This window comes from Aythya fuligula, chromosome 1 (assembly GCF_009819795.1).
Source record: "Aythya fuligula isolate bAytFul2 chromosome 1, bAytFul2.pri, whole genome shotgun sequence".
Taxonomy (NCBI): Eukaryota; Metazoa; Chordata; class Aves; order Anseriformes; family Anatidae; genus Aythya; species Aythya fuligula.
In genome coordinates this window covers 93,715,946-93,740,465 of record NC_045559.1, presented here as the reverse complement: position 1 = coordinate 93,740,465, position 24,520 = coordinate 93,715,946, and the positions used below count along the sequence as shown (strand labels likewise).

At 41.8% G+C, this 24,520-nt stretch overlaps 1 protein-coding gene across 5 annotated transcripts in view; it reads right to left on the bottom strand.

Moving 5' to 3' along the window:
- The window catches only part of LOC116488598 (OX-2 membrane glycoprotein-like), a 52,818-nt gene that overhangs the window by 25,092 nt on the left and 3,206 nt on the right, over nucleotides 1-24,520 (bottom strand). For 4 of the 5 annotated variants that reach the window (XR_004253205.1, XR_004253203.1, XR_004253206.1 and 1 more), the window contains exons 3-5: nucleotides 23,804-24,130; nucleotides 22,887-23,153; nucleotides 20,793-20,909 (exon numbers count right to left, since the gene is read on the bottom strand). Coding sequence is in view for 1 of the 5 variants with exons in the window: in XM_032186280.1 (XP_032042171.1) it covers nucleotides 12,921-12,928; nucleotides 20,793-20,909; nucleotides 22,887-23,153; nucleotides 23,804-24,130 (719 nt within the window). In the remaining 4 variants the exon portion in view is untranslated. Of the gene's footprint in view, nucleotides 1-10,988; nucleotides 12,929-20,792; nucleotides 20,910-22,886; nucleotides 23,154-23,803; nucleotides 24,131-24,520 lie in introns of those variants that run through there. The other variant, XM_032186280.1, reaches the window with a different exon arrangement.

Below are 24,520 nucleotides of genomic sequence, written 5' to 3'. Positions count from 1 at the left end.
AGGCTGTTATTTTTACTGGAGGAGAACTGAATGCCACTGTCCAGATTAGATGCTGAGCAACTCTGAGAATACCGATGTTGAATAACTTCCTGGACAAAACAATAATAATTATTTTAAAATGTGGTTTGGTTTGCAGAAGCATAAAACCTGGGAACTGACTATATCATCAACTATTGTGAAGTAAGAACTTCCTGCAGACTGGCAAGGAAGGACTTGAAGCTTGCAATGTGACCTTGAAGAAGCCAGTAATAGTGTTTCATTTAAACAGTTAACATAAAACTAACATGAGGTGTTATTATTAACAGTTAATATTATTGACTATTTTACAATTATTAACCATTATTATTACCCCATATTCTATACCAACACGTAATAAAGAACAGCATGCTTCATTCCATGCTAGCTCTCTTAAAAAAAAAAAAGCCAGGATGGCACCCACTGAGGTGAATGACCATCTAGCCTCTTCTGCCAGCAGAAGGTTGCTACCACATACCCAACCCTCCCTTTTCTGTTTCTCTCACTCCTCATGGGCCGTAATGATGTTAAAAGACTTCTGGAAAGTCTAATACGTCAGCCTGCCTCTGTGCAAGAGCTTTGTGTGAGGACAGATAAGGGATTAATGATCACCAGGGCTCCCCAGCATCCCAGGGTGCATTTACAGTGGCAGAAGTTGCAGTGCACGCACTGCATCCCCGCTGCTCCAGGGCTTTGGAATAGCTGCATTTATGTAATCAAAGTAAGAACGTCACACTATACTCGATCTCTGATAACATTTCAGTCTTTCCAATAATCATTTGTTTTTCTATAATTTCTTATTTTCCAGAATTAACCTCAGTGATTACTGGCGCAAAATGTTTCCTTATCTTCCCAGCCTTTGAATTACTCTTAGTTCAAAAATAAAATGACAAAACATACTTGTATATCAGACGCACACAAAAACACTGGAAAAAATAACATGGAAAGTTACAGCTTATCAAATTAATCATAGCTTCTCAGACCTGAAGGTGGAATACTTTAAGATATTGACAGTGGAAAGAATAAATGGTGGCATGTTTGTTTTTTTTTTTCTGTCATGGGAGTGAGTCACTCAGATAAAACTCAACTATTAAATATCAGGATGTACAGTCTGTAGTAGTTTCCTTTATAATTATCTTTTCATCAAGTTCACAGTAGCAAGTTCTAGAAAAATAGGACTCTCAGACTTTTGAACCTTTTAATTGTAAAACTATTTTTCACCCAATCCCCTGCCCCCCTCCCAGTCTACATCTGGGTGAGCTGATAACAAAATCAATGATGCTTATTAGACTAATCCCACACCCTCACAGCATCTGTCCACTGATGAAAATAGACATCATGAAGCCTTCCTCTGACCCACATCTCTATACTTTTCAAAGCACTTCAAAACATACCTTTCTATTCACAATCACAGCTGTATGAAATCTGCCCATAAAGATCCCTGAGCCTCCCAGCAGTACTGGCAAAATACTGCCAAAATGCATTTCACTGGGAGCCAGAAAGTGCTGGCGTTTCAACTGCACCATATCTAATCTTTGAGTATGGCAGGGTACAGGGGCAATGGCAAATTCACAGCCAAAAGGGCAAACAAATATGAGATGGAAAAGAAAAAGACATACACACAAAATTAAAAAGAATTAGCCTGTGGGTAGTAAGCAAAGTTATGACACAAGAACAGAGGAGGTACAAGATAAGCAGGGGAAGACAGAGAAAACCTTTGACAATTTTTGAACCTGCACCATTAAAGTCACTACATACTCCCATCCACACCAACAGCTGTGGCCCTCCTTCCTCTTCTCTCCTAACTTTTTCTTGTGAGCTAAAACTCACAGCTGCACATTTTGTTCCTCCCTGGCAATTTTCAGACACTCAGGCAGTGAAGGTTACAATATAAAAAAAAGCAATTCATTGACCAACTTGCCCCCATCTATTCCACCTCTCACACTCCCTTCCACAATGTCCTGCTTGTAGTAATTAAGTGGTAGCCACCAGAACCACTTAGGGAAAACAACGGATGGGAGTCAACCAGACAGTTTAGGAAAAGTTTTGGTACAAGAAAAGAACAGTTCATTCCTAACCCTTCCTTCCTAAGCCTGGTCATTATGTCAACAGCATTTCTCACAGGGAGCAAGGCAAGCTGTGGTCTGATGGGTCTTCACCTCTTCCTGCTTGGGAAGGAAAAAAGACATGCAGTGAAGAAAGTAATCTGAACTTTCTCAGGATGTGGAGCTAAAGCTCAAAGGTTGCTGGCGGCTTGCTCTCTGGATGTTATGAAATGTAAAGAAAACATGTACTCAAAATTAGGATTCAGTGAGTAGTTTGAATTCCTACTCCCATAGGACAAACCAGAATTTTTTTTTCAAGTTAGGGCTTGGAGACTTCATTCGTAGTGCTTTTTCTCTTCTGCGCTACACTGCTTCAGTCATACATAACACAAGATGAAAAAGAAGAGACTGCTCTGCACACTAATACCTAAAGATTTTTCCCAACCTAAATCCACCAGGTTTACACACCTGGGTCATGCCACCTCCTCTTCCTTTATAGGGAGACTAACAGTACTTTTGGTATGGCATCTTTTACATCCAAATCCTCTCCTACCAGGGGAAACAGAGGACTGAGGATTTCCCTAATGGTGGTGGGGAAAAATGAAAATCTCTGGTAATTAGAAAAATCACATGTTCCCCACAGAAGACAAGATAGCCTGGGCAATCTTGACCTGCACACACAGAGACCTGCTGTACAGCACAGCAGTAGTTGCACCCCAGTAGCTACTTATTGCGGGTCCTTTAAGATGGTCTCTTGCTAGATAGATGTCTTCCACTAGGTGTACATATTTTGCTTCTGAGAGAAGAAGTGAAAATTCTCCTGATGTGACTTTTGGTGGTTTGGGTTTTCCATTTTTACCATTTGAGCAGCCTGTGTCTTTAGTAAGGGGGCGATTGGTTCAAGTTAGCAGTTGGGAAGGAGGAGACAAGTCTTCTTTTTCTTGAAAGTAACTAGATCTGTTCTGGAAATGAAAGCTCCAGCCTGGAAACTATTATGTAGAAAGAGTCCCAGCCAAGAGCCTGGGACCTGCCACCCCAGAAGAAAGCACCAAAAGGAACCGAGAGCAGATGAGGAGCAGAAGGATGAACTCTCATGTGCTAGAGGGTACTGTGCCATCTTTGCTGAAATGCAGAAAAACACCAAGTTGTCTGAAGTCAATCATGGAAGCAAGGACCTACCTACAAGGACACTGTGAGGTGGCAGCAGATAATTCTGTTCTGTCATGTCAGTTTTCTCTGAAAGTCTATCAACAAAATATCAGAATTAATTATCATTAAATCAGCATTTAATTATCATTAAATCATCTAGGTTGGAAAACACCTTCAAGATCACCATGTCCAACTGTCAGCCTGATCTGCTGAGTGCCATCACTAAACCATGTACCTTGCCACATCCACACGTCTCTTAAACACTTCCAGAGATGAGAACTCCACTGCTTCCCTGGGCAGCCTGTTCCAGTTCTTCACAAACCCCTCCATGAAGAAATTCTGCCTAATGTCCAATCTAAGCCGCCCTGGTACAACTTGAGACTCTTTCAGCTCTCCTGCAAATAGGTGAGTTCATACATGCAACAAAATCAGAGGAGGCCCTGTGCCTCCATAGGGAGAGGCTCTCCTACAGCACCTGGAAGCACAGCAGGCCTCAGACCTGCCCTCTCGTCAAATCCCACAAAGAAGCAACCCTGTAGTCTTCTCTTCACAAAGCTAAACTCTTCCCTGTAATCCACATAAATCCTGTAATCAAGCCTGCTACTCCCCGTGGTTTCTCCTTGCCCAGTGCTTTCAGCACCCCCATCAAGCAGGTCAGGCTCCATACCTCTTCTCTGCCTGAGGCAACTGGCTCCACCATTGCCTGTCTCTCAGCGCCTTGAAGAGGTTCTCAGCTCATCCTTTGAGACCATGCCACTTCCTATAAGCAAAGACAAACTGTGGCAACTCCATTTCCAAATAGTTACAGGTTTGGAAATGCCACTGAAAAGGAAGATTAATAGAAAATCCACCCCCTTACCTGAAGTCTCAGCACAGTTTATTTGGTTTGTTGTATGTCCTAATCACTGTCATCACTTACCTCCAGCCAGAGCAGCAAATTAGAGCCTGCAGATGGAGAATTTTACATTGCTTAGTGTTGTTTGCAAGCTGTCTGTTCCTTACCATGAAACATTTTCATCATAATTTATGTAAGCAGAATAAAACATTATGGAACACCTACCAAACCTTGAAATACCTCCCAAAAAATATTCATTAATATCACTGGAGGCTCCCCCCATCATTTCAGCGGGAAAGGAAAAAACACAATTGTTTATATTTACACTATTTTTGGAAGCAAGCTTTTGACAGCAAAGATGGTGAAACACTATTTTATTTCTTGACTTATTTATAGTATGACAAGATGAATATAAATTCCTTGTTTTGAAAATAAATACTTTGATACATACCATATATGTGCATGCCAGCAGGCAAGAATGATTTGTAACCATCTAAATAATGTATCAACTTCAGACAGACAGACTAAGATAGAGCTGTATTTTGAGACATGGCTGTATCAACAACCCCACTTCTCCTGAAGGCCTGTTCAGGGGCATTTCCTCCGTGGGAAACAACCCCACACTAAGTGTTTTCTCAGAAGGGCATAAATTCCACTCAATTCTAAATACAGCCCAAAACTCTCTCCCAAAGGTTTCAGCAGGAATGACTAACAACTGCATATTGGTACCACCAGGAGCACATATGAATAATAATCACATGAAAGCTGTATCTGCCAAAATCCATTCTGTAATGGAGTAGATTTTACACATGGTTAAAACAGCCTCACTATACATAGTACAAACAAATGAAGCAAGGGCATTAAACTAAGTCTACTTTCACTGTCCCAAGAGTGGTGTAAATCCATTCAGCAGAGGTTTTATAGTTTGTTGAATAATTTGTCATAACATCCGCATAATACAAGGTAGGACAATAGCAATTAAATTCATGCTTACTGTTTACCGCTTAAAAAAAAATAAAATAAAAAAGAGGGAGAGAGAAAAAAAAAAGAAAGAAAAAAAGACGCAGTTTCTAGGAATATCTCCTTTCTTATACTAAAATACCAAGCTTTCAGATAATACAGCAAAGACTGAGGAAGAGAGACCTTTTACAGCAGAAACTTCACTTTTTGAAGACAACAGGAAAATATCCCAAGGAGAGTGCTTCCAGGACACCAGAAGTCTGCTCTAATCAGTGGGGTCAGCTGCCTGTACCATATGAAATTTCCACTTCTAATCTTCTGCAGTGACCCTGCATTCAGCATGACAATTTTTCTGGATGCTGGGGTGCCCATGTTGTTTTCTGTGTTTAGTTGTACCCCTTGACTCTTTAGATTACATAGATTAACATGGAACAGTACGTCAGAAGGGAGAAAGAAAATAACTATTTTAGCTAGCCAAGGCACAGTTCCCATTCCTGTGGGAATAGTGGGATTTTTTTCCATAGATGGGAGGACTTTCTGCACAGTGTTGTTTACATGCCAAAAAAAAAAAAAAAAAAAAAAAAAAAAGCTTAACAATGCTTTTATACTGACTTTTAGACACCATGCTTAGCAAAGAGTTTTATCTTGCCCAAATTCAGCATTAGATTCAATTTTTTTACCCAAATTTGGCCTGCACAGCACTAGCAGAAATGCGTATGAAAACTCTGAGAGCCCAGACCTCACGTGAAGCAGAACAGCTAAGGCCAGTGGTGCACTCAAGAAAATAAACTCTTCACAGCTCGAAAAATGCTTCATAGTAAACAACACTGGGAGGCTATGGCAAAAAGCTCACCCTCGGGTTTTCAGCAAGGCTGTGCTGAGTAACTCCTAGGGTTTCATAATGCCTTTGCTCCCTGTCTGGTTCAAGGGGACAGGAGGAGAGGGTCTGCCCCTCTGCATCCCTCACTCTTGGTAGACCGCCAACCAGCTCCCACAAGCATTCAATGAACTCGGGTCACTACTCCTCCCAGCACTGGGATTTCTGCCTGTCCAGTGAAAAAAACTGTTCAGGAGGAAGCCAGCCCATGCAAGAACATTTCCCAGCTTCTTGGGAGTGATTTTCAATTTCTTCTCTTAAAAACTGCAGCTAGGCAGCCCAGCTACAACACGGCTGGTCAGCATGGGAGAAGGGAGGGAAGGAGAAGCTCACCGTGGAAGAGCTCTGGCCAACAGCATGCATGCTCTATCTGTGATAACATTCCAGCAAATTCAATCTCAGATTCCAATAAATACTGCACAGTTCAGGGAGAAAATATTTCCGAATGGTTCATCTGAGATCCTACCATCACTCCAGATCAAAAAAGATTAATTCACCTTCATTTAGCTTTAAATTCAGTTCTGCCAGAAAACACTTAATGTATCTCTCCTCACATCTCCCTGTACATAGAGAAATACTGGTCTGAGGAAGCATTAAGAACACATGTTCAGGGGCACATCAGAGACTCCAAGATTAATGCTCAAATACTCTTTGGAGAGCAAAGGAAATTTTTCTGTTAAATTTGAAAACTTAAAAAAATATATTTATACAGAAAACTTTCAGAAAGGTAAGTTTCCCTTTACACTCCTTTCCTTTCTTTTAAAGTTTGGTGTGGGAGGAGTCAGGTTCTGCTACCTGAGCCCTGTGCTAAACTGAGTTTTTGTGTAAAAATAAACAGGAATCACTTCACCTCCTACTCAACTATAGTGAGCTACAGCCATGGGGAAAGAGCAAGTAGGAACAATGTTGCTAGGCAATACTGACATGTGTTTCCCACTGATATGAAGCAAATCAGACGGGTAGAGCATTGTGTTTACCTGGAGGTGAAAGGGCAGCACCTGCTGCAGCAGACACACCTGTGCATTTGCACCCAGAGAAGTCAGTGGGACAACGGGAAAGCACAGGTGAGCACATGCAAGCACCTCCTTGACTCCAGACATGTGATTTGGAGGCTGAGCAAGACGTGTGAGCTCCCTCTAATCTCCTCCAGTGCAACCACTCTCACTCAGATTCCTTCTGAGCTCATGGCTGCCAAGGAAACACGTCACATTTCCCTAACCCCCAGGCAATTTCCATGGCTATGCCCTCGGAGATGTCCAAAAAGATATTTTCTATGTATCCATCAAAGCCTTGCACATTTTCCTAGCATTGCTCTCAGGGTCACGAGGAATGCTGGCTGGTGGGTTCATCAAGGAAACAAGCTGTACGAAAACAATTTTGTACTTACCTTTTATCTTCTTATCCCAGGTTGTTCTGCCAACAAGGAAGGCAGAACTGTGCCAGTGACTGCCACCTCTATGTAAACAATCAGCAGAAATCCCCAGCTGCTTAATGTAAATCGAGCTTAACACTAGCAGAACAGAGAGTTCATACTTCCCTTTTTCTCCACCATGAAATGCAGAGCACGCTGCTCTGCAGGGCCCACAGTTGCACGTTTTGTCTTTCTACATGTCTCAAAGCCCAAATTCAGGCAGCTAAGGAGGAGAGGATATGCGAACGGGTGACCTAAGCGCTGGACAATGCATGCCCAGAGTGCCAGGAAGGATCTGGTCTCTGTGGAGCTCCGGCTGCTGGCTGACAGACAGACAGACAGTCACTTCCATTTTCCCCTGGTCTATGTGATGGTGTCCAGGCTTTTTTCCTCTCCTAGGGAGGCTGACTTCGTGTTTGGAAAGATGGACAAGAATTGGCGCAGCTTTCACCACATGGCTACTGAGACCCCAGGAGAGGGCAACAGCTTCACACAGGACTGCTGCAAATAGTTGGCTATCAGAGAGAGAATGGGATGAGTTGAATGGAGAGATAAACAGAAGATAACATTCATTGGGCAAAATCACTTAAAAAGAACAAAAGAGAGATAAGTAAGGAACAGCTGGGAGCAAGGAAGCCTGAACAAAGGGAAGCACACAATCAGAATGAAAGGAAGTGAAATCAGAAATGCTTTAGGTGAAAAAGCATTTTAGTGGGTGAAATCAAACAGTAATCCTTCACTCTCTCATGGCATGTTTAGCTACTGAAATATGACACTAACTACTTCACTAGAGGTTTGTTAACCTGTCACTGTCAGAACAGGCAACCTGCCTGAGAAATGTCTACCTACCAAGTGATCAGCTTAACACCCCCTTCTAGGTCAGCTGTGGGAAATATCTGACTTCCTTCTTTTGTTAGCCTATGGCACTCAGCTATGTTGTTTTCTGGAAATTAATTACCAAGCTGAAATTAGTAAGGACGTCCAACTCCTTAGTTTATTTAAGGAAACCCTGATTAGCAAAGCCACAGCTCTAACCCTATTCTTTATTGCCCCATTCTGCCCCTCCAGGGGACCACGTTTCCTCCCACAGGCAGGGCATGTTACTGGTCTCCAACCATAGCGCTGAAAGCCTGTAATTCCTCTCTCTTTCGAGCCACCTTTACATTCACATGGCACAAGGAGCCTCATCTGCGGAAAAGATACCGATTCATTATGCACGTGGAAGCTGCAGATCATCTCTCTTGCTTCAGCATGAGGACCTCAGCATTTGGGGGTGCTGACTAAAAACCTCACAGCCTGCTTGTTTTCCTACGGAGGCACAACAGACAGCCTAGGGCTCCGTCCAGTCCGATTGTGTGAAAACAAAGCTGCTGGACGTCAGGAAGGACGCTCACCACTGAAGCACTAGTGCTGATGAGCTTCCCAGCATGCTAGAAAACCAGCGAAGTGAGTTTCCTCTGGCACACCTGACAATCTGTGCACCATTAGCTGGTTGCCTATACAGAAAGACATTTTGGAGACTGTTGGTTTTCATCTGGATGTCATGAGATTAGGGCCTGGGAAATAGACATGTCCTATTCAGAATGAAAAACAGCACAAGGTCCCTGAGAGAGGACAGCATGTGACACCCATGTGCAGAAAGTGAATGCTGCTCACTACACACGATCTCAGAAAAATCACATTTATGTTCTTTCAGCTTAAAAGCTCTTTAACCCTTTCTGAATGATAAACATCAACATGCACATTCTCGCCCAGTGTCAACTCTGCTGCTAACTTCAGCCCATCTTAAGAAAAAAAATACAGTCAAAAAAAAAAAAAAAAAAAGGTACAGCCTTGTAACTTCTATAATTATCCCACACTTCCTTCCCTGACATCTTGTTATGCAGCAGACTAAGAACAGTTTCTGCCACACTCACAAAGGAAAAGGCATTTTAGTTACCACATGGGATGATAGAACAGGGAAAAAGTTCCCTGGAAGTATCCAGGAATATTTCTTCAGATTGGGAAACTGGAACTATGTTGTACAGAAGCAAAATTCCTGTATCAGTGAAAGATGACATAAGGATACAGGTAAAAGCCCAAGCATGCATTCACCAGTTCAGAAGCAGCTGGAGCAGCTGGCTTGATGTCAAGGTGAGTGGTCAGTGCCGCAAGACGAGGAGAAAACAGCTGAGGCAAGAATGAAAGACATCCTGATATTGCCATCAAAAGTGGTAATTCCATTTTGCAAACTCCATCTCTGCTAGAAGCCTAGCCCTGCCTGCTGGCTTTTCACTCTTTCCATCATTACAGCTGTGCACAGAAATTGTTCTGTCTAGCAGAGAACTCACCTTCCTGCCCCGTCTGTCAGCACAATCCAAGACTTAGAATAATAGCATCCTTGGGCATGCCCAGGACAAAAGAACACAAAGAGAGGACACATCTGTAGGAACTAAATTCATTATGACCTCAGAAGAAAAGCAAACATCTTGATAGGTTCTGAGGAGCAGGCAGCCAGACAAAAAAAGCAATTGTCAGACAACCTTGGCATTTCCTGAGGAAAGTTGTTATTCTGCGTTTGTTAACCTTCTATAAAGTTACAGATGACCGGTCTAGTTTCCTGAAGGTGATTTAACCCTGCTAATGAATATCAGCCCCCTCCTGAACTCCCCCAGCCCTGGCTTCTTGATTCCTACCCCACTCTGCTAGCACAACGCACCTCAAGCGGTGGGGCCAAGCAACACCCGGCCAGCTCTGCCAGCAACTCCCAGGCCATAACGAGCAGCCCTTCTGCTGGTCTGCATAGGAAAAACAGCTCTTCTCCCTGGGAAACACAGTTTGCCCTGCACTGTGCTCCAGGAAGTGGTGCTGCCAGCTGTCTCCCTTCCCTTTGCTGTCCAGCCTTGGAGAGCCAAGAGGAGAAACTACCAACTCCCACCTCTCCAGATGAGATATGTCAGCAGTGAGACTCGTACTTCTGGCCAGCCTCTACTAGGAAGTTCTTCAGAACTCATCTGTAGCAAAAGAAAAATCTAAGTGGCAGTTCATGTTGTGCTCTCAAAATCTCTGGAAATCACCCATTCCACCATCTGCTGGAGCTCAGGCAGACTGTAAGTTGCTGTCTTTCACTGGTATTGCAAGACCCACGACCTAGTCCAATGAACTCATTTAGGGAAACAGGAGTGTTGCTACACACTTTTAACTATAACCAAGTTTCTCACTACATTTTTTTTTTTTAAAGCAAACAAAAACCACTGCTTCACAATTCACTCCCAAAAGGTTGTATGTCTTTAAGAACGCAGAAGGCCACTGCTGCCTTTTCCAGAGAAATTATTCACGTACTTAGAGCTTGTGCATGATGCTTCTGTCATTCTACACTGCTTGATTTACAAAAGCCCACACATGCTGTGAGTGCTACTTACAAATAAAAGGAATCATGTGGTCTTACTTTACAAGTCACTTTATTTGGCTTCTTTTCAGCAAAGGCACATACACAAAGCAGGACAGTCAATACATAAGTAAAGGGTACAACGTCACATATAGAACAAATAAGCAACAAACATGAGACACCACTAAAAATACACATTTGATTAACCAAAGAAATTTTCAAATCTGAAGCAAACTGCAGGTGCTGTGGTTAAAAATACTTATGTAAATTCATCTCAAAACTTATTTCACTTGAATTTTTTTTCTGGAAAAAAAAAAAAAAAACACCTTAAAACTCCCCTGCTTTCTGTACAGAAAAGAAGGAAAGTGCAAATTGAGACTACAAAAAAGCCCAACTTGGAAGGGTTTCTGGTATCTCAAATCTACAAGCAGACAAATACAAACCAGTTGGTGTTTGGAGTGGATCAGATATTTTTTGCTAGGAAAAAAAAATGAAATAAATAAATAACCCATATTGCACCTGCACAGAAAATATCACCCCTCACACTCTCAATAATACACGTGGACATGAGCATGCACAAAGTTTTGCCTCTCGAAAGGCAGCCACTCTGGATGGCAGTACTCTGACTGGACTAGTTCAGAACAAAAATTCTGTTCTGAATGAATTGGCCACAAGTCTCACAGCTGTCAAACCTTCTCTGCTGATTTTTTAAATAGGCCGTTTATGCAGTTGGCTAAGACTACCGCCACGTGCCTCCAGAGCTTCCTTCCAACCTCAGGTATTTCACGCATCTGGGAGAAGGCAGAAACCAAAACACCACATGCTTCATGAGATAGAGTACGTCAGGTGCACAAGCAAAGGGTTATCAAACCCAAAAGACTGGCAGTGATACAAATATATTGGCAAATATTAAGACGGAACAAAGACCGAGCAACACCTTAAACATCAGCATTTGGAGTATAACAGAATTTACTGAAGGAACCCTGCAGTCCCCCTGTCTATCTGTTCTGTCAGTAAAATGGGCCACAAAGTTGGCATGCCCGGAGGTAGGCTTGTTTTTAGCAAGGTTCACGCCGTGACATAGGCACAGGGGTCCAGTGAGGACTCAGGAGGGAGTGGGCATGCTTAGGCATTGGCCTCCTACAAAAAAGATGAGCTGAAATGCAGTGCCCGGGAGCCTGCCCTCACACAACCATGTGCTGCAGCAGAGTGAGCAGGTGGGACAGGCAACCAGTTAAGTAAACCTGGAAATGATCATACCAGCAGACATGGGTAGGCATTTAAGTGGAAAGAAAGACCAAAAAGTAAATAGAAAAAAATGGAGAGAAGGGTTCTAGTCTTACCTGGGGCAGTTTGTATGAGTAACACAAAGTCTTTATCTTCTACCAAAATCATGGCAAAGTAGTAAATTCAGCTTCTGTAAAACTTCCCACTGATACCATTACATTCTCAGTAATGATGCAGGGGAGTTATCTCAGGGTGTAACATCCCAAATGACAAAGTCAAAGTATGGGAAAAATTATTTAGACCAGCAGAATAATTTGTTTGTGCTTAAAAGAAAAGTCAAAAAAAGTCAAATAAAAATAAATTACTTAAAACACTTTCTCAGCTGTATTTGCTACTGCTTCTAATCTGTCACTGGCCCTGGACCCTATTGACCTTTTACCAACAATCTTTGGCAGATTTGACACAGGTTGAGCCATCTCTAGAGACAACTCAGAAACACAGTTGTTGCACATTAACTGAGGAAAAGGAGTTGCATCAGCTGGATAAGAAAGAAGAAAAGGTGATGTCAGGAAGGAAATGAATGAGGATCTGCACCAAGTGAAACTGCAGACAGCTATTAGCAAAAATACCCCCCAACCCACCCCCATCTCTCTACTGAGATCAGTTAAGTGCTGGAAGAGGATCCCCGGAGAGCTCACAGAGCCTCCATCCCTGGACATCTTCAAACTTCCATGGGAAGAAGGCAAATATGTTTGGAGACTGGAGGTACCAAGATTGGTACAAGCATAGCAGATGTAGCCTGGCTGCAGATGGGTGGACTACGCGTTCCCTCTAGTCCTGCTTCTTGTGATTAACGGATAACAAGCATTGTGCTAGTCTTTCAGTGATAAACATGCCATCTAGACAGTGCAGTGCTCTGGTCCTGATGTATTTTCCTTTTATCACTGCTACTTTCTAGCCACGGAAGTCACTGCTTTTAATGTTGACTTCAGGCTGCCAGGCCACAATGGTCAGGTAAGATGAATGGAAATCCTCTAGTATCCTAGAAAACAAAGGAAAAAAGGAAAACGGATGAATTGTGACCATAGTGTTGCTGACCCAGGTCTTGATGAGCAGTGTGGCTGCTGATGGAGTACACTCTGGGAAAAGGCAGAGAGGAACAGTCCAAACTGCCCTCCAGAGAACTCCCATAGGACCTTCCCTGCTACATTGTGAGTTACCCATCTTCTTAAAACATCATGAGAAAGGCTTCAATCTCTGCTCCCCTTTGCTTCTTCTGTTTTCTACAAGTGGTACCTTACCCTCAGAGAGGAGGGTCACATGCCTGTCACACACAGGGTCATTACATCAAGCAATCCATGACCAAATTTCTTAAGGAAGAAATTCTTCACTCAGAGGGTCGTGAGGCCCTGGCACAGGCTGCCCAGGGAAGCTGTGGATGCCCCATCCATGTGGATGCTGGTGCGACCCCAGGTGCAGCCAGAGCCATCACTGGCACAGCTCTTTGCCAGCTTGCCCTGCACTAATAGCATCTGTGCTCCTGTCCTCCCCAGCGTGCCCCAGATGGGTGCTCTCAGGCACCCATCTTAGGTCCCCTCCTTGTTATGCCCCAGGGAGGAATACTCTTAAAATTCACAACCAGCTTCACCTGGGGAGCAGTCAGGCACCCCACCTCAGCAGCAGCTGCCAAGAGACTTTACTGGCACAGAGTGAAGCTCAGCAGTGGAAAAAGGGTTTATAAACCAGTCTAGATTATTTACATTACACAAGGTATCAACGTGCAGGTGCATTTTAGTTAATGACTGATGGAGGAACTCATGCAGTTACTATGGTCCAACGATGACAGCAATCTTTTCATATTTAAAAAAGTCATGAAAAAGAGAGGAGCAGAAAACATAATGCCAGTGGAAAATTTGCATCAAAGCCTGGTGATTTTGATCACCAAAGTTTTAAAACCAGTCAGAGAACAACAGAACGATTTGGGTCAAGAGGGACCTTAAGGATTATCTAAGCCTAGCTTAGAGTACCCTATTATTCTTATTCTGAAGCAGAATAAGCAGAAGGCTTCAGAACAAGTATGCCGTGACGTTCATCTGCTTGCCTCATCTGGAAATTTAATAACATACCTTGAAAGTAAGTGGACAACAGTCATGTCCCTTTTTGAATGGACAAAATTGGCAGCTGAGTGAAAGGCTTATTGCATGTTTAAAGAGAAGAACAGAAATAAAAAGGTATTTCCAAACAAGTCATGGGGAATACAGAATGAGAAATTTCCAGGATTAGTGTTAATCTATTTGCATATAATACGAATAATTTACTGAAAATAAGAAAGAAAAAAAGTAAAACATCCTCCATTTCCTACAAATAAAATTCCAAAGAAATAGGCTGCATTATTACAGTGTTCTTTGTTTCCATTAAACCATGACTACCAACACCCATTCAAATGATATTTCAAATTTTTCAAACTGTTGATCTGAAGACAAGATTATGTGAATTTTAAACAAACTACATACCTACGTAACCACAGAATTTTAATTATGGCTAATGCACAATGCAAAATTCAGGATATTACAGTGTGATCAGGAACATATCAAACACTAGCTTTGTTTATAAACGGTGAAAAGCAAGCCAACTTTCCTAGTTTTGGAAACTACTACATCCACAAATAGGAATGTTTGTTGAATATATAGTTTGGTATTTCAGAATTTAATGGTGATGTTTGAAATCCAATTTATAATGTTATTTTCTGTGTCTTTGAAAAAAATCCTTCTTGCATAGCATGACCAGGAATTAGGAGACAACTATTAAATCTATGCAGTATGACAAATGCTTCGAAAAAAATATCAGTGGAAGAGACTTCCAAAATTAGTTAGTGTTTCTTGTACTGGATTTATGTCTGCCTATGTACCATTTGCACTCATTTCAGTGACAAGTAATTTATCCAGAAGGGGTCCATATACAGGACAACATAGCAACCTGCTTAAAATTTGACAGCTAACAAGTCTAGTTCAAGTATGAAAAATATAACCCCTGGCATCCTTGCTCTTTGTGTAGAAGAGTAATAAAAGCTTCCATCTCCTTGTCTAACAACACTGTCTACAACTAAGGTATTTTTTCATAACTGAGCAGATAAATAATATCTACGAAGGAATGAACAAGAAATAGAAGCAGCCAGACAACTTCATACCCGCAATAGGAATGCAATTTACCATCCTTTCAGCTATTGGTCTTTTTTTCCGGTTATACACAAAGTACTATTGTTCAAATAAAAGAGGGCAGACTGGGAAAGTCTTTTATTGTGTTAGTCACAAACAGTCAAGGCCTCCCTGTCTGCTGAGGAAGGGCTTTGTTTTTAGTAGCACATACTTAAGCTGCTAAACAGAATAACACCTGAGAGGTTTCCTATGCCAGTACGTTCATCTTGTCGGTGGTGAGCAGGATTAATTTAATCCTTCTGGACAAAAAAAGCCACACCACAGTGCAAACAGCCCTAATGAGGCAGGGCCACCTCTCACGGTGGTGCAGGACCTCAAACCCAAAATGCTGCCAAGAGGGTTGGCAGCACCTCTGAGCAAAGCAATGCAACCCCAGATGCTCATGCAGGAGCCACTGAAGGCCCTGCTGGCACATCTGCAACTACATCAGGAGCTGCTCTGCCTGTCATGCCAATGCTTCGCAAGGGTGTTTGCACCTTCCTGACACAGAGAGGTACCCCTGTGCCTGCCCCAGCCAGTGCTGCCTTCTCCCTGCCTGTTTATCTCCAAAATGGAAAGCAGGATGGTGAGTATAGCTCTCCAGCAAAGGGGACATGCACAGAGCACAAGCTCTGCCCACTGTTAGCCATGAAAACAGGTAATATTAACATATGGAAAGCTCTCAAAGAGCGCCCATACCCTACTCTGTGTGTGATGAAGACTGGAAGGTACTGCTACCAGGCACGGCTTTGTAAACAGAGCAAACTTAAGCGACTTACTAAGGAACAGAAGTTGTCTGCAAGCAGAAGCAGTCTGCAAGTGTGTCATGAAACCCAGAAAGAATCTTTTGCTTCCCTCGTGTTGTGAAATATTTGTATCTGTGGGATGCCAGATGGGCAGTCAAACCCTGATGGCATCAAAATTCCCCCACTGCTAAAGTGTTCGCATAGGTCCTTTTTGTTTTTCTTTTTACACTGTTTAGGTCTTCTGGGCTACAATATTTTCTTATGCTGCTTTTTTTTTTAGGGTGGGAGTTGTTTGTTTTAGTGTCAAGTAGGGTAAAGGAATGAGGTTATTGTAAGCAAAACAACTTTCAATTACACCATGGCATGTTTTTGCTATTTTGGGGGATTTCAAAATAGAACGACTAGAATCTCTCGCTCACAATAAAGCCACATTGCAGCAGGAACCAAGGTGGTTCTGGGAGGAGCCTCCCCCACAGGAACACTGTGCCTGACAGAGACCCATTCCCCTGGGAGCAGCATGATGTGCCCCACTGGCTCCGGACACAGGGGGCCTCTGAAAGGCTGACATTTAGCTGTCACTTCAGGAAAACTATTTTGAAAAGTCTCATAATACTGACCCATTATGGTGTTGTTCTCAACTCTTCCCCTACTATTAAGAAAAACAGATGCTTGCTGTGTGTCAAAGCACGCCCACTGAAGAAACAAGCACTTATACAGACCAAATAAGAACTTGTGTAATTTATAAGTCAAAAGTGATAAACACAGCCTTCCTCAAAATGAATAACCACTAGAGGATTCTTCTGAAATAGTACTTACTTTCACTGTAAACAAGAACAAGGCAATGGAAAGCTTGTTCAGGTGCTTGTTCCTGTAAAGTTTCCTGAATAACTGGAATCTACCACATGTGACTTCCATATTTTCTAGCCTTTCAGGACATCTTGTGCCCCCCAAATTTATTTTTTTTCTGTTTCCTATATATTCCAGCTGATCAGCAGAAGTGTTATCTGCAGCTTAAGAGAGCTGGATCTCTATTATTTGCAGCAACTTCAGGAATTAAAAAAAAATAATAATCAAGGAGCCTTAAATTCCTGTTCAGAGTAGTAAGTGATATCTAGCTGGAAATGCAGAGATTTTTATTGTTTTATAGCACTCTTGTTACAATCCAGGTATACCAAGGTTCAGCTCCTTGTCAGCTCCAAAGCTCGTTGTCTGTATTCTGACAAACATTTTGAAACAAGGATTTTAATGCTTAATAAAATAAGTAATTTAATGGAAAAGTTCCACATGAAAGAAAACTTGAATGTTCTGATTTTCCAACTGGACAAACATATTGCCATGTTGGAGTTTTCTAGAGAACAGATTTTTTTATCAGTCTTTTCTTCTCTGACTTTTCAAGATTTTGTCTTCCAGATTCACTTAATCTGATTGTCCTCCTTAGGTCACATCATATCTATTCAATAACAAGCTCCAAGAAATTGTCATGGGAATCATAGGATCATTTAGGTTGGAAAAGACGTTGAAGATCATCAAGTCCAACCAAGAAGAAACAGTCCCTTTTTTTTTTTGTCATGCTATTGTAAGTTTTAAACACAAATATACTATTTGACCGTTTTTAAAGCTTTGCACATAGCAAAACATGCATAAGCCACCCAAGGTAGATAATTTTTTTCTTACTTGGATACCGATGAAAAAAAAAAAAAAAGAAAAAGAAAAAAAAAAAGAAAAATAAAAAGAAAAAAAAAAAGATGCTGGCCTCTATATCCATTTGTGAAATGGACTTTCCTTCCAGAAAACCACAAGCCTTCAGAGAACACTTTGCATGGAATTTAATCCCCCTGCAGGCTGTAAAGCTCTTCAAATGGCCAGATTGAAACATGAGCGTCCTTCAAGTCTTAGAAAAATGAGCGGATGCTGAGGAAACCATATAGGTTGAGACATGTATGTGGTAGGTGAGCCACAGAAATCTGTTGCGACTAAGAGCCTTTATTTTGCTTGGGTATAAGCAGCTGGCTTGTTAACTGGACTGCTTGACGTTGGCATGCTTTACAGTGAAGCACTATTAGCTGAACCAATTAGGAAAAGGTGCAACTTTTTCCAGAAAGTATCACCGACAAACTCCTAGCATAGCTGTAGTTACATCTGCAGAAAGGTGATTCACCGCAGCCTGCTCATCACTCTTAATCAAGTGACAACACAGCCAGGTTTGCCTCTGTGCTTGGCAGAGGGTGAAGATGCAAGCTTTCCAATGTTTTTGCATCCCATTTTGCTCCCAAATAAATTACTTTTTGCCAAACTTGAAAGGCTTTGTCAAGAGCCAACCCAATACTCGGGCTGTTTTTGTAGAGAACTAAAACATGTATATGATCTGTAACTGTTACTTATGGCAAATGCCCAAGGAAGGAGCCTCAGCTCTTCATCCTATTCTCAAGTGTCTGCCACAGGGAGAAGGGAGAAAACAAAAATGAAAGCAAAGCAGAAAACAACAACCCTATTCTTAGCAGCAGAGGAGGAGAAACTTTGACAGAGAAGGCTCCCCAGCCACACAGATTTAAAAAAAATAAAATAAAATTGTATTTTAATTAAAAAAAAAAAAATGGACAAAACTGGAAATGCTTTGTTTTCTGTCTAGTGCAGAATGAAATAAGTATTGAAACCCCAGACAATTGCCTCAGAGAGACATCGGCATCCTCCAGTGAGTGCTATCAGCTCTCTGCTAGGCTGCTTTTAAAACTGCGTGCAGAAGTATGTGCATGTAGGCACTGCTTCTTGTTCTAACAGAATCTGAGCACAGCAGAGGATAAAACAAGACACGAGCTTTCTCCAAGATGTTACTCTCTTCTGGGGGAATCTTTACGCTTTAGAGAACATGAACAGATTTCACGGATGATCAAGGAAAAAAAAACAAGTCACTGCAAAAACAGACTAGGATCAAAAGTTTACTGTTGACAGCGGAGTTAAGGATATGGAAGGGACTTCCTCATTACTGTGTGGCAGCTAGGAGTGGTAACACTGAATACAGTGCAGTACATTAAAAGAACAGACACCCAAAGACTACAAAGCCTACTATATAAGTCACATCTCAGCATTACCAAAACCCATGGTAAATGGGAAGGAACACTAACAACTGAAGTTCCTAAAATCTTGCTGTTGTTCATAAACACTAGTACAACAAACTTACATCCATTGCTAAGTTCTGTTCACCTAATTTTCCCCTTCTGCCCCAGGTATTAACAATCTCATTAATGCTGACTTGTTGGCTACAGGGGCTGTAGGCTGAGAGAATCCACTTCTCTAATGGCTCAGAGCTTGGAGCCAGCAGTGTGTTGGGTCTGTCTGAGCTGGAGTCACCTTTTCCCTGCAGCAGCCCGCACAGTGCTGTACTCTGCACTCGTAACTGGAACAGCACTGATATCACTCCAGTGTTGTGTCTATTGCTGCATAGTGCTGGCATAGCATCAGGACTCCTTCCAAACCCCCAAGAGCCAGCAGGTTGGGGGTGGGCAAGTGATGGGGAGGGGACATTGCCAGGGCAGCTGACCTAAACCAACCAAAGGGATATTCTGTAACACCTGATGTCACACTCAGCAATAAAAGGGGGGGCTCTCTTGGGGGAGGGGGCTGTTCCTCCTGAACAACCACTACGTGTTTTGAGGCCCTGCTTCCCAGGACGCGGCCGAACACCGCTCATTGATGGGAAGTAGAGAATATTTTTTTTTTTCCTCTCTCTCTGTGAGAGACTGTATAGCAGTCTCCATGTCCGGTCACTCTCTGATCCACTCCAGAGGGTGATCATGGACCTCTCCTAGGCCACCCCTGCCTCAGGGTCTCTCCTGCTTTGTATAAGCTCAATGGTGTTTGGAAGAGGGTTTCCTAAGAACAGAACCAAATTACAGAACCAACTCCTTGTTCTTTAACTTCCAGTTCGGTCTGAAAATTCAAATGGAATTTCCTCTTCTGAATTCTTTATAAGACTGATGCAGAGCTCAAACACCTTCTACTATGAAGTAGTAGTATTTGGTTACATTTAGGGTCTAAAAAGCATTAATTTCTCTTTCTTCTCAATGAAGAGTTTTGTGTCCCTGGCAGAAGCAGCTCTACTGGGTTCCCCTCTCTTAATAGTAAGTGCCATAGGTCTAGACATGTCTGATGTTCTGGAAATACCTCTTTAAATTATCACATCATCATGAAGTGTCTGAAGATTCAGAAATGAACTGAGTCAATGTGGCTGGCTTCTGACAGTGTTTCTAAACATCATGGTAGAATTTAAAGCCAGGTACATAATTCTTATCCTGTCATGAAAAAACAAAATTAGCAATGACCATCAAATCTGGAACTTAAGTCTTCTCCTCCTTTCTGTTATTTTTCCCTTTCCGTTTTGTTCATAGCAAAACAAAGAGAGCTGAGCTGGTCCATTATCGGGTCACCACACATACAAGGACATTGCACTGCCTGCAGTTTCTCCTTCATTCAGCATTAGGAACCAGGCTCACATGACAAGTTTGAGCTAACTTCTCCATCGCATCACATTGTGTCTTAAAATGCATACACATGCTGTGACCAGAAGAAAGCCCTTCCTTGAATTTTCTCACCAGTGTACCAGTTCTCATACGAAAAACTCTATGAGCAGACCTACACTTAATCCTTTGTTGTCCTTCCATGAAAATAAGAAAGACCAGCAAATTACTTCTGCTGAGACTTCCACAAGACGGCACAGCAAGGCAGTGTATCCTGCTCTGCTTGCATCCTGCCCTCCTGACTTGTAGTCTTGCATTGTCCCTTAGCAGTAGCAGTGGGAAAACAGCTCTTGAAATTGCATGCAACTGAGGCAACTTCTAATAACCATTAAAACATGAATTTTGGCAATATGACAGCCCAGACTCCTTAATGGTATCTCAGCAGTTTCCATCTTCTCTGTTGACAAGACCTTATTATGGTTCTATGGCTCAAAACATAGGCTGCGACTCACCGCCATACGTCCTCTTGCATATCCTCTTCCTCCAGCTCAGAGTGATCAGAATCAGGACCAAGATGACTAGTAAAATACCCAGAGCAATCATCAGACCCAGGAATGAGAATCCCTCCTCTATTAAGGACAAAAAAAAAAAAAAAAAAAAAAAAAAAAAAGCAAACAAAGATAAATTTATCTATGAAAAATAGCAAAGAGAGCCAAGAGAAGTATCTGTTTAATGACAACTGTTCCTAATCAAGAGTTTGTGAAAGTTATTGCTAAGCTACATAAAAGCAGGAATTGCTTAGGAGACAGTGTGTATATCTTCAAAAATAAACATACTTGCCCACTGCTTTCTGGAAAATGCTTTGTAAAGAAAAGATGTTCATCCCCAGCACATAGAATTGTTATTCCCACCCTGATACGATAATTGTGATACATACACAAGCAGAATTTTATACGCCCTAACACTTTCTGAAGAGCTTTTTGTTCACCCAGAATCTGCGTTTTAGGTTATAAAATAAAAGCTATTCCTATTATTGTTAAGCACATAAAACTGTTGCAAAGACTAAATGAACTTTCAAAAAAGAAGATAGTGTGTGTTTTGATTCATGCAAATAGCTATAAACAACATTTGATTGTAAATGTCCCTCTCTAGTTGGGCATTAGCCGCTTGATATGACTGCCATTAATCAAAATAATAACGTGAATGTTCTGTTCAATGCTCACTGATATTAGTGAGAAAGCTTACCAAACTGAAATCTAATCGAATTGAGCCAAAGCTATTAAGTCTTTTAACACAGCTAGGTTGAACTAGAAATGCAATTAATTTGAATTTCTCCCTCTCTAAAATATAAAAAGATTGCTAAAAGAACAAGCTGTTCCTGGACTCTTCATTCTCCTAGTAAAGAATAACAGGAATCTCAATTTTCTGCTTTTAGAGATACACACTTACCTTTTTAAAAGGCCAAACCAAAACAATATTGCATTTGAGACAGGATGGAAAGATTTATTACAATTCTGCAATTAGCGTCACTCAGAATTAAGGACTAATTTGCTGTTGAAGTTCGAGAGGGATTTTACAAGTCAGATTTCATTCTTTTTCATATAACAATAATTTCACAAGCATGTAATATGGGAAATAACCCTCAAACCCAATCTGCTTTTCTTGTTTTTCTAATTTATGAAGTAGCAAAGTGATCTTCCTTTTAAGGTTCTGATTTGTTTAAGTGGATTTTAAACCACCTGTGCCAACACTCCTGTGTGAACTGAGGTTGGTACTTCAGCTTTTCATATTTCTATTTCTCATCCATAGGACTGGGGCTGAAAGCTTTTCAGCAGAACAGAACACTGGAATAAGAAATAAAGTAGCGCTACCAGATATTCAGAAGTTAAATAACCTGTATTTAAGATTTCCCCATAATACCAATTTAAGTGTCTTCAGCTGATCACCTTCCCATCTCCCCTAAAATATCGTTCCTCCCTGACCATTAGTTCAATACACGTGTCTCTTGTCAAAAATGTCAGAGAAACTAAAGCATATTGCACAGGTTAAATGAATACAATACCAAAGCATGAAATAAGTTTATCTGAAACATTTGCTTAACTGTTTTTAACAGAGAGCTTATTATTCATTTCAAAACTTCCACTTCAGTAATTATTAAGCCACCCACAGCATTTTTACTTCATAAAAATGTTTTTCACCTCATACATACATCTATACCTATCTAGATATCTTTGGACTGTCAAAGAGACCAGGAAGGCTTGCCTGAAAAGTGACATTCAGCTTGCTACAGAGTCCATGGTGCCTCTAAACCCTGTACCTCCCTGGCTGACTAGTGTTTATTATTATTATTTTATTTTTTTGTGTGTGTGTTGTTTTTTTTGTGTGTTTTTTTTTTTTTGTTTTTTTTTTTTTCCCCTGTTGGAGGAGGTGACAGTATATCCTCATCTCAAAGACAACAATAAACGCAGAGCAGGGTTTCTTTCCTCCTTACTTGGCACACATACATCTCACTCCCTCTCTTTCCCAGCAGATTCCTATCCAAACATGTTATTGCAAAACATAGAGGCCAAGGGAATGCTTACAAGGACTTGATATCATTCACCTACCATTTTTGATTTTTATGGGCAATTCCATTTCTTCATTCTTGTTGCTTACTCTGCAGGTCAAGTCCTGCTTACTGATGCTCTGAGAGTCAGAGATCTCCAGTTTACTGGTGATGGACATTAACCCGTTGGTGTGCCTGACCTTCTCCTGTGTAGGGGTGTAATTGAACAGGTTGTTCCAGCTGATGGTGGGCTCTGGGAATCCAACAGCATTACAGATGGCTATCAAATGACCTCTGGAAATGTTATAGTGGACAGACACACTGAGACCTTCCAAGACACAAAAGAGACAATCCATCACCACAAAAAGCATTGGTCAGAAGCAGTAACAGCAGGTTAAACATCATCAGTCAGAGAGAAGCTCACTGGATTCTTACACAGCCCCATGGCACAGGAATGCAGAGAAAGCTCATTGGGCCAAGTCCCCCTTGAGATTTAATGTTTCTTCTCTTATACTGAAGTGATATACCCCAAAGGTTTCCCTCTATCCAAAATCCCAGGTTTTACAGTGGTTTTCTAAATTAAAACTATTATTTTGTCCATTCTTTTCTCCTATCTGCTAATCCCTGGTCAATGTTAGGGATTGGCAGGGTAGCTCACAGTGCTGGGGTGGTACCTGACACCAAAAGGACACTGCAGTGGGCAACATCGGCCCTACCATGTTCCATCTGGGACTTGGCTTCCAGTTTGGCTTACAAAGATCTCACTCCTCCCTTTTTAGCTGCTACTAACAAATACGGACAGCCCAGAGCAGGCACCACAACAGGCTTGAATATGACCCCAAGAAATCTTGCTAACGGCAATAAAGCTCTATTTCTATAGCATGTCCTACTGAGGGTTGCTCCTACCACTGCAGTTTGAGTCCACTTGAAGAAACCCCTCCCTTTCCACTAGAGACATACCCCTGCAGAGAACCTCACCAAAGACACTCAGGCAGGTCCGTCCCGATATGGAGCCATAAGGAAAGACGTTGAAGAGGCAAATGTAACACCCAGTATCATCCAGGCTCGCAGCCCAGAAAGTGATGCTTGTGTCATTGAGTACCAGACTTGTGAAATTCATCCGGTCTTGGTAGGGATCATGGATCTTTAATCCTAGCATGGTGCTGTACGTAGCTATATTAGTGTATTTTTTTTCAGAGTCCTTCTGCCAGGTCACTTGCAGAACATCACTGGGCTCTGTCAGGGTACACCTGAGAGTCGCAGCGTCGCCCTCATTCACCTTCATGTGTTCAGTCTGAGTAATCACTGCAGCAACATGAAACAGTTTGCAAAATGGGCAAATATCACACTTATTTAGAAGCCTGACAGTATTCTGAGCCCTGGCATACCCACGGACTTAACAATTCAACCAACTAAGCACTATTTCTATGTTCTTCTCCCACCAAGGATTATCCTGAATCGTCCTAGAAATCAATGGCATTCTGCTGATTCGTATCGGTTGAGGATCTGGCTTCTTCTAAACTATTTACAAGAAAAAGACATCCTATGTCTGTACCCAACCCTGCAGACTTCCACCTCAGTTTTATTATATCAGCTCGTGGTTTCCCATTCTAAGCAGAGATGTAGACAATTTTGCTTCCTAAAAGATAGAGGAAGATTGAACACAGGGGAAGTGCATGCAAATCCATTCTTAAG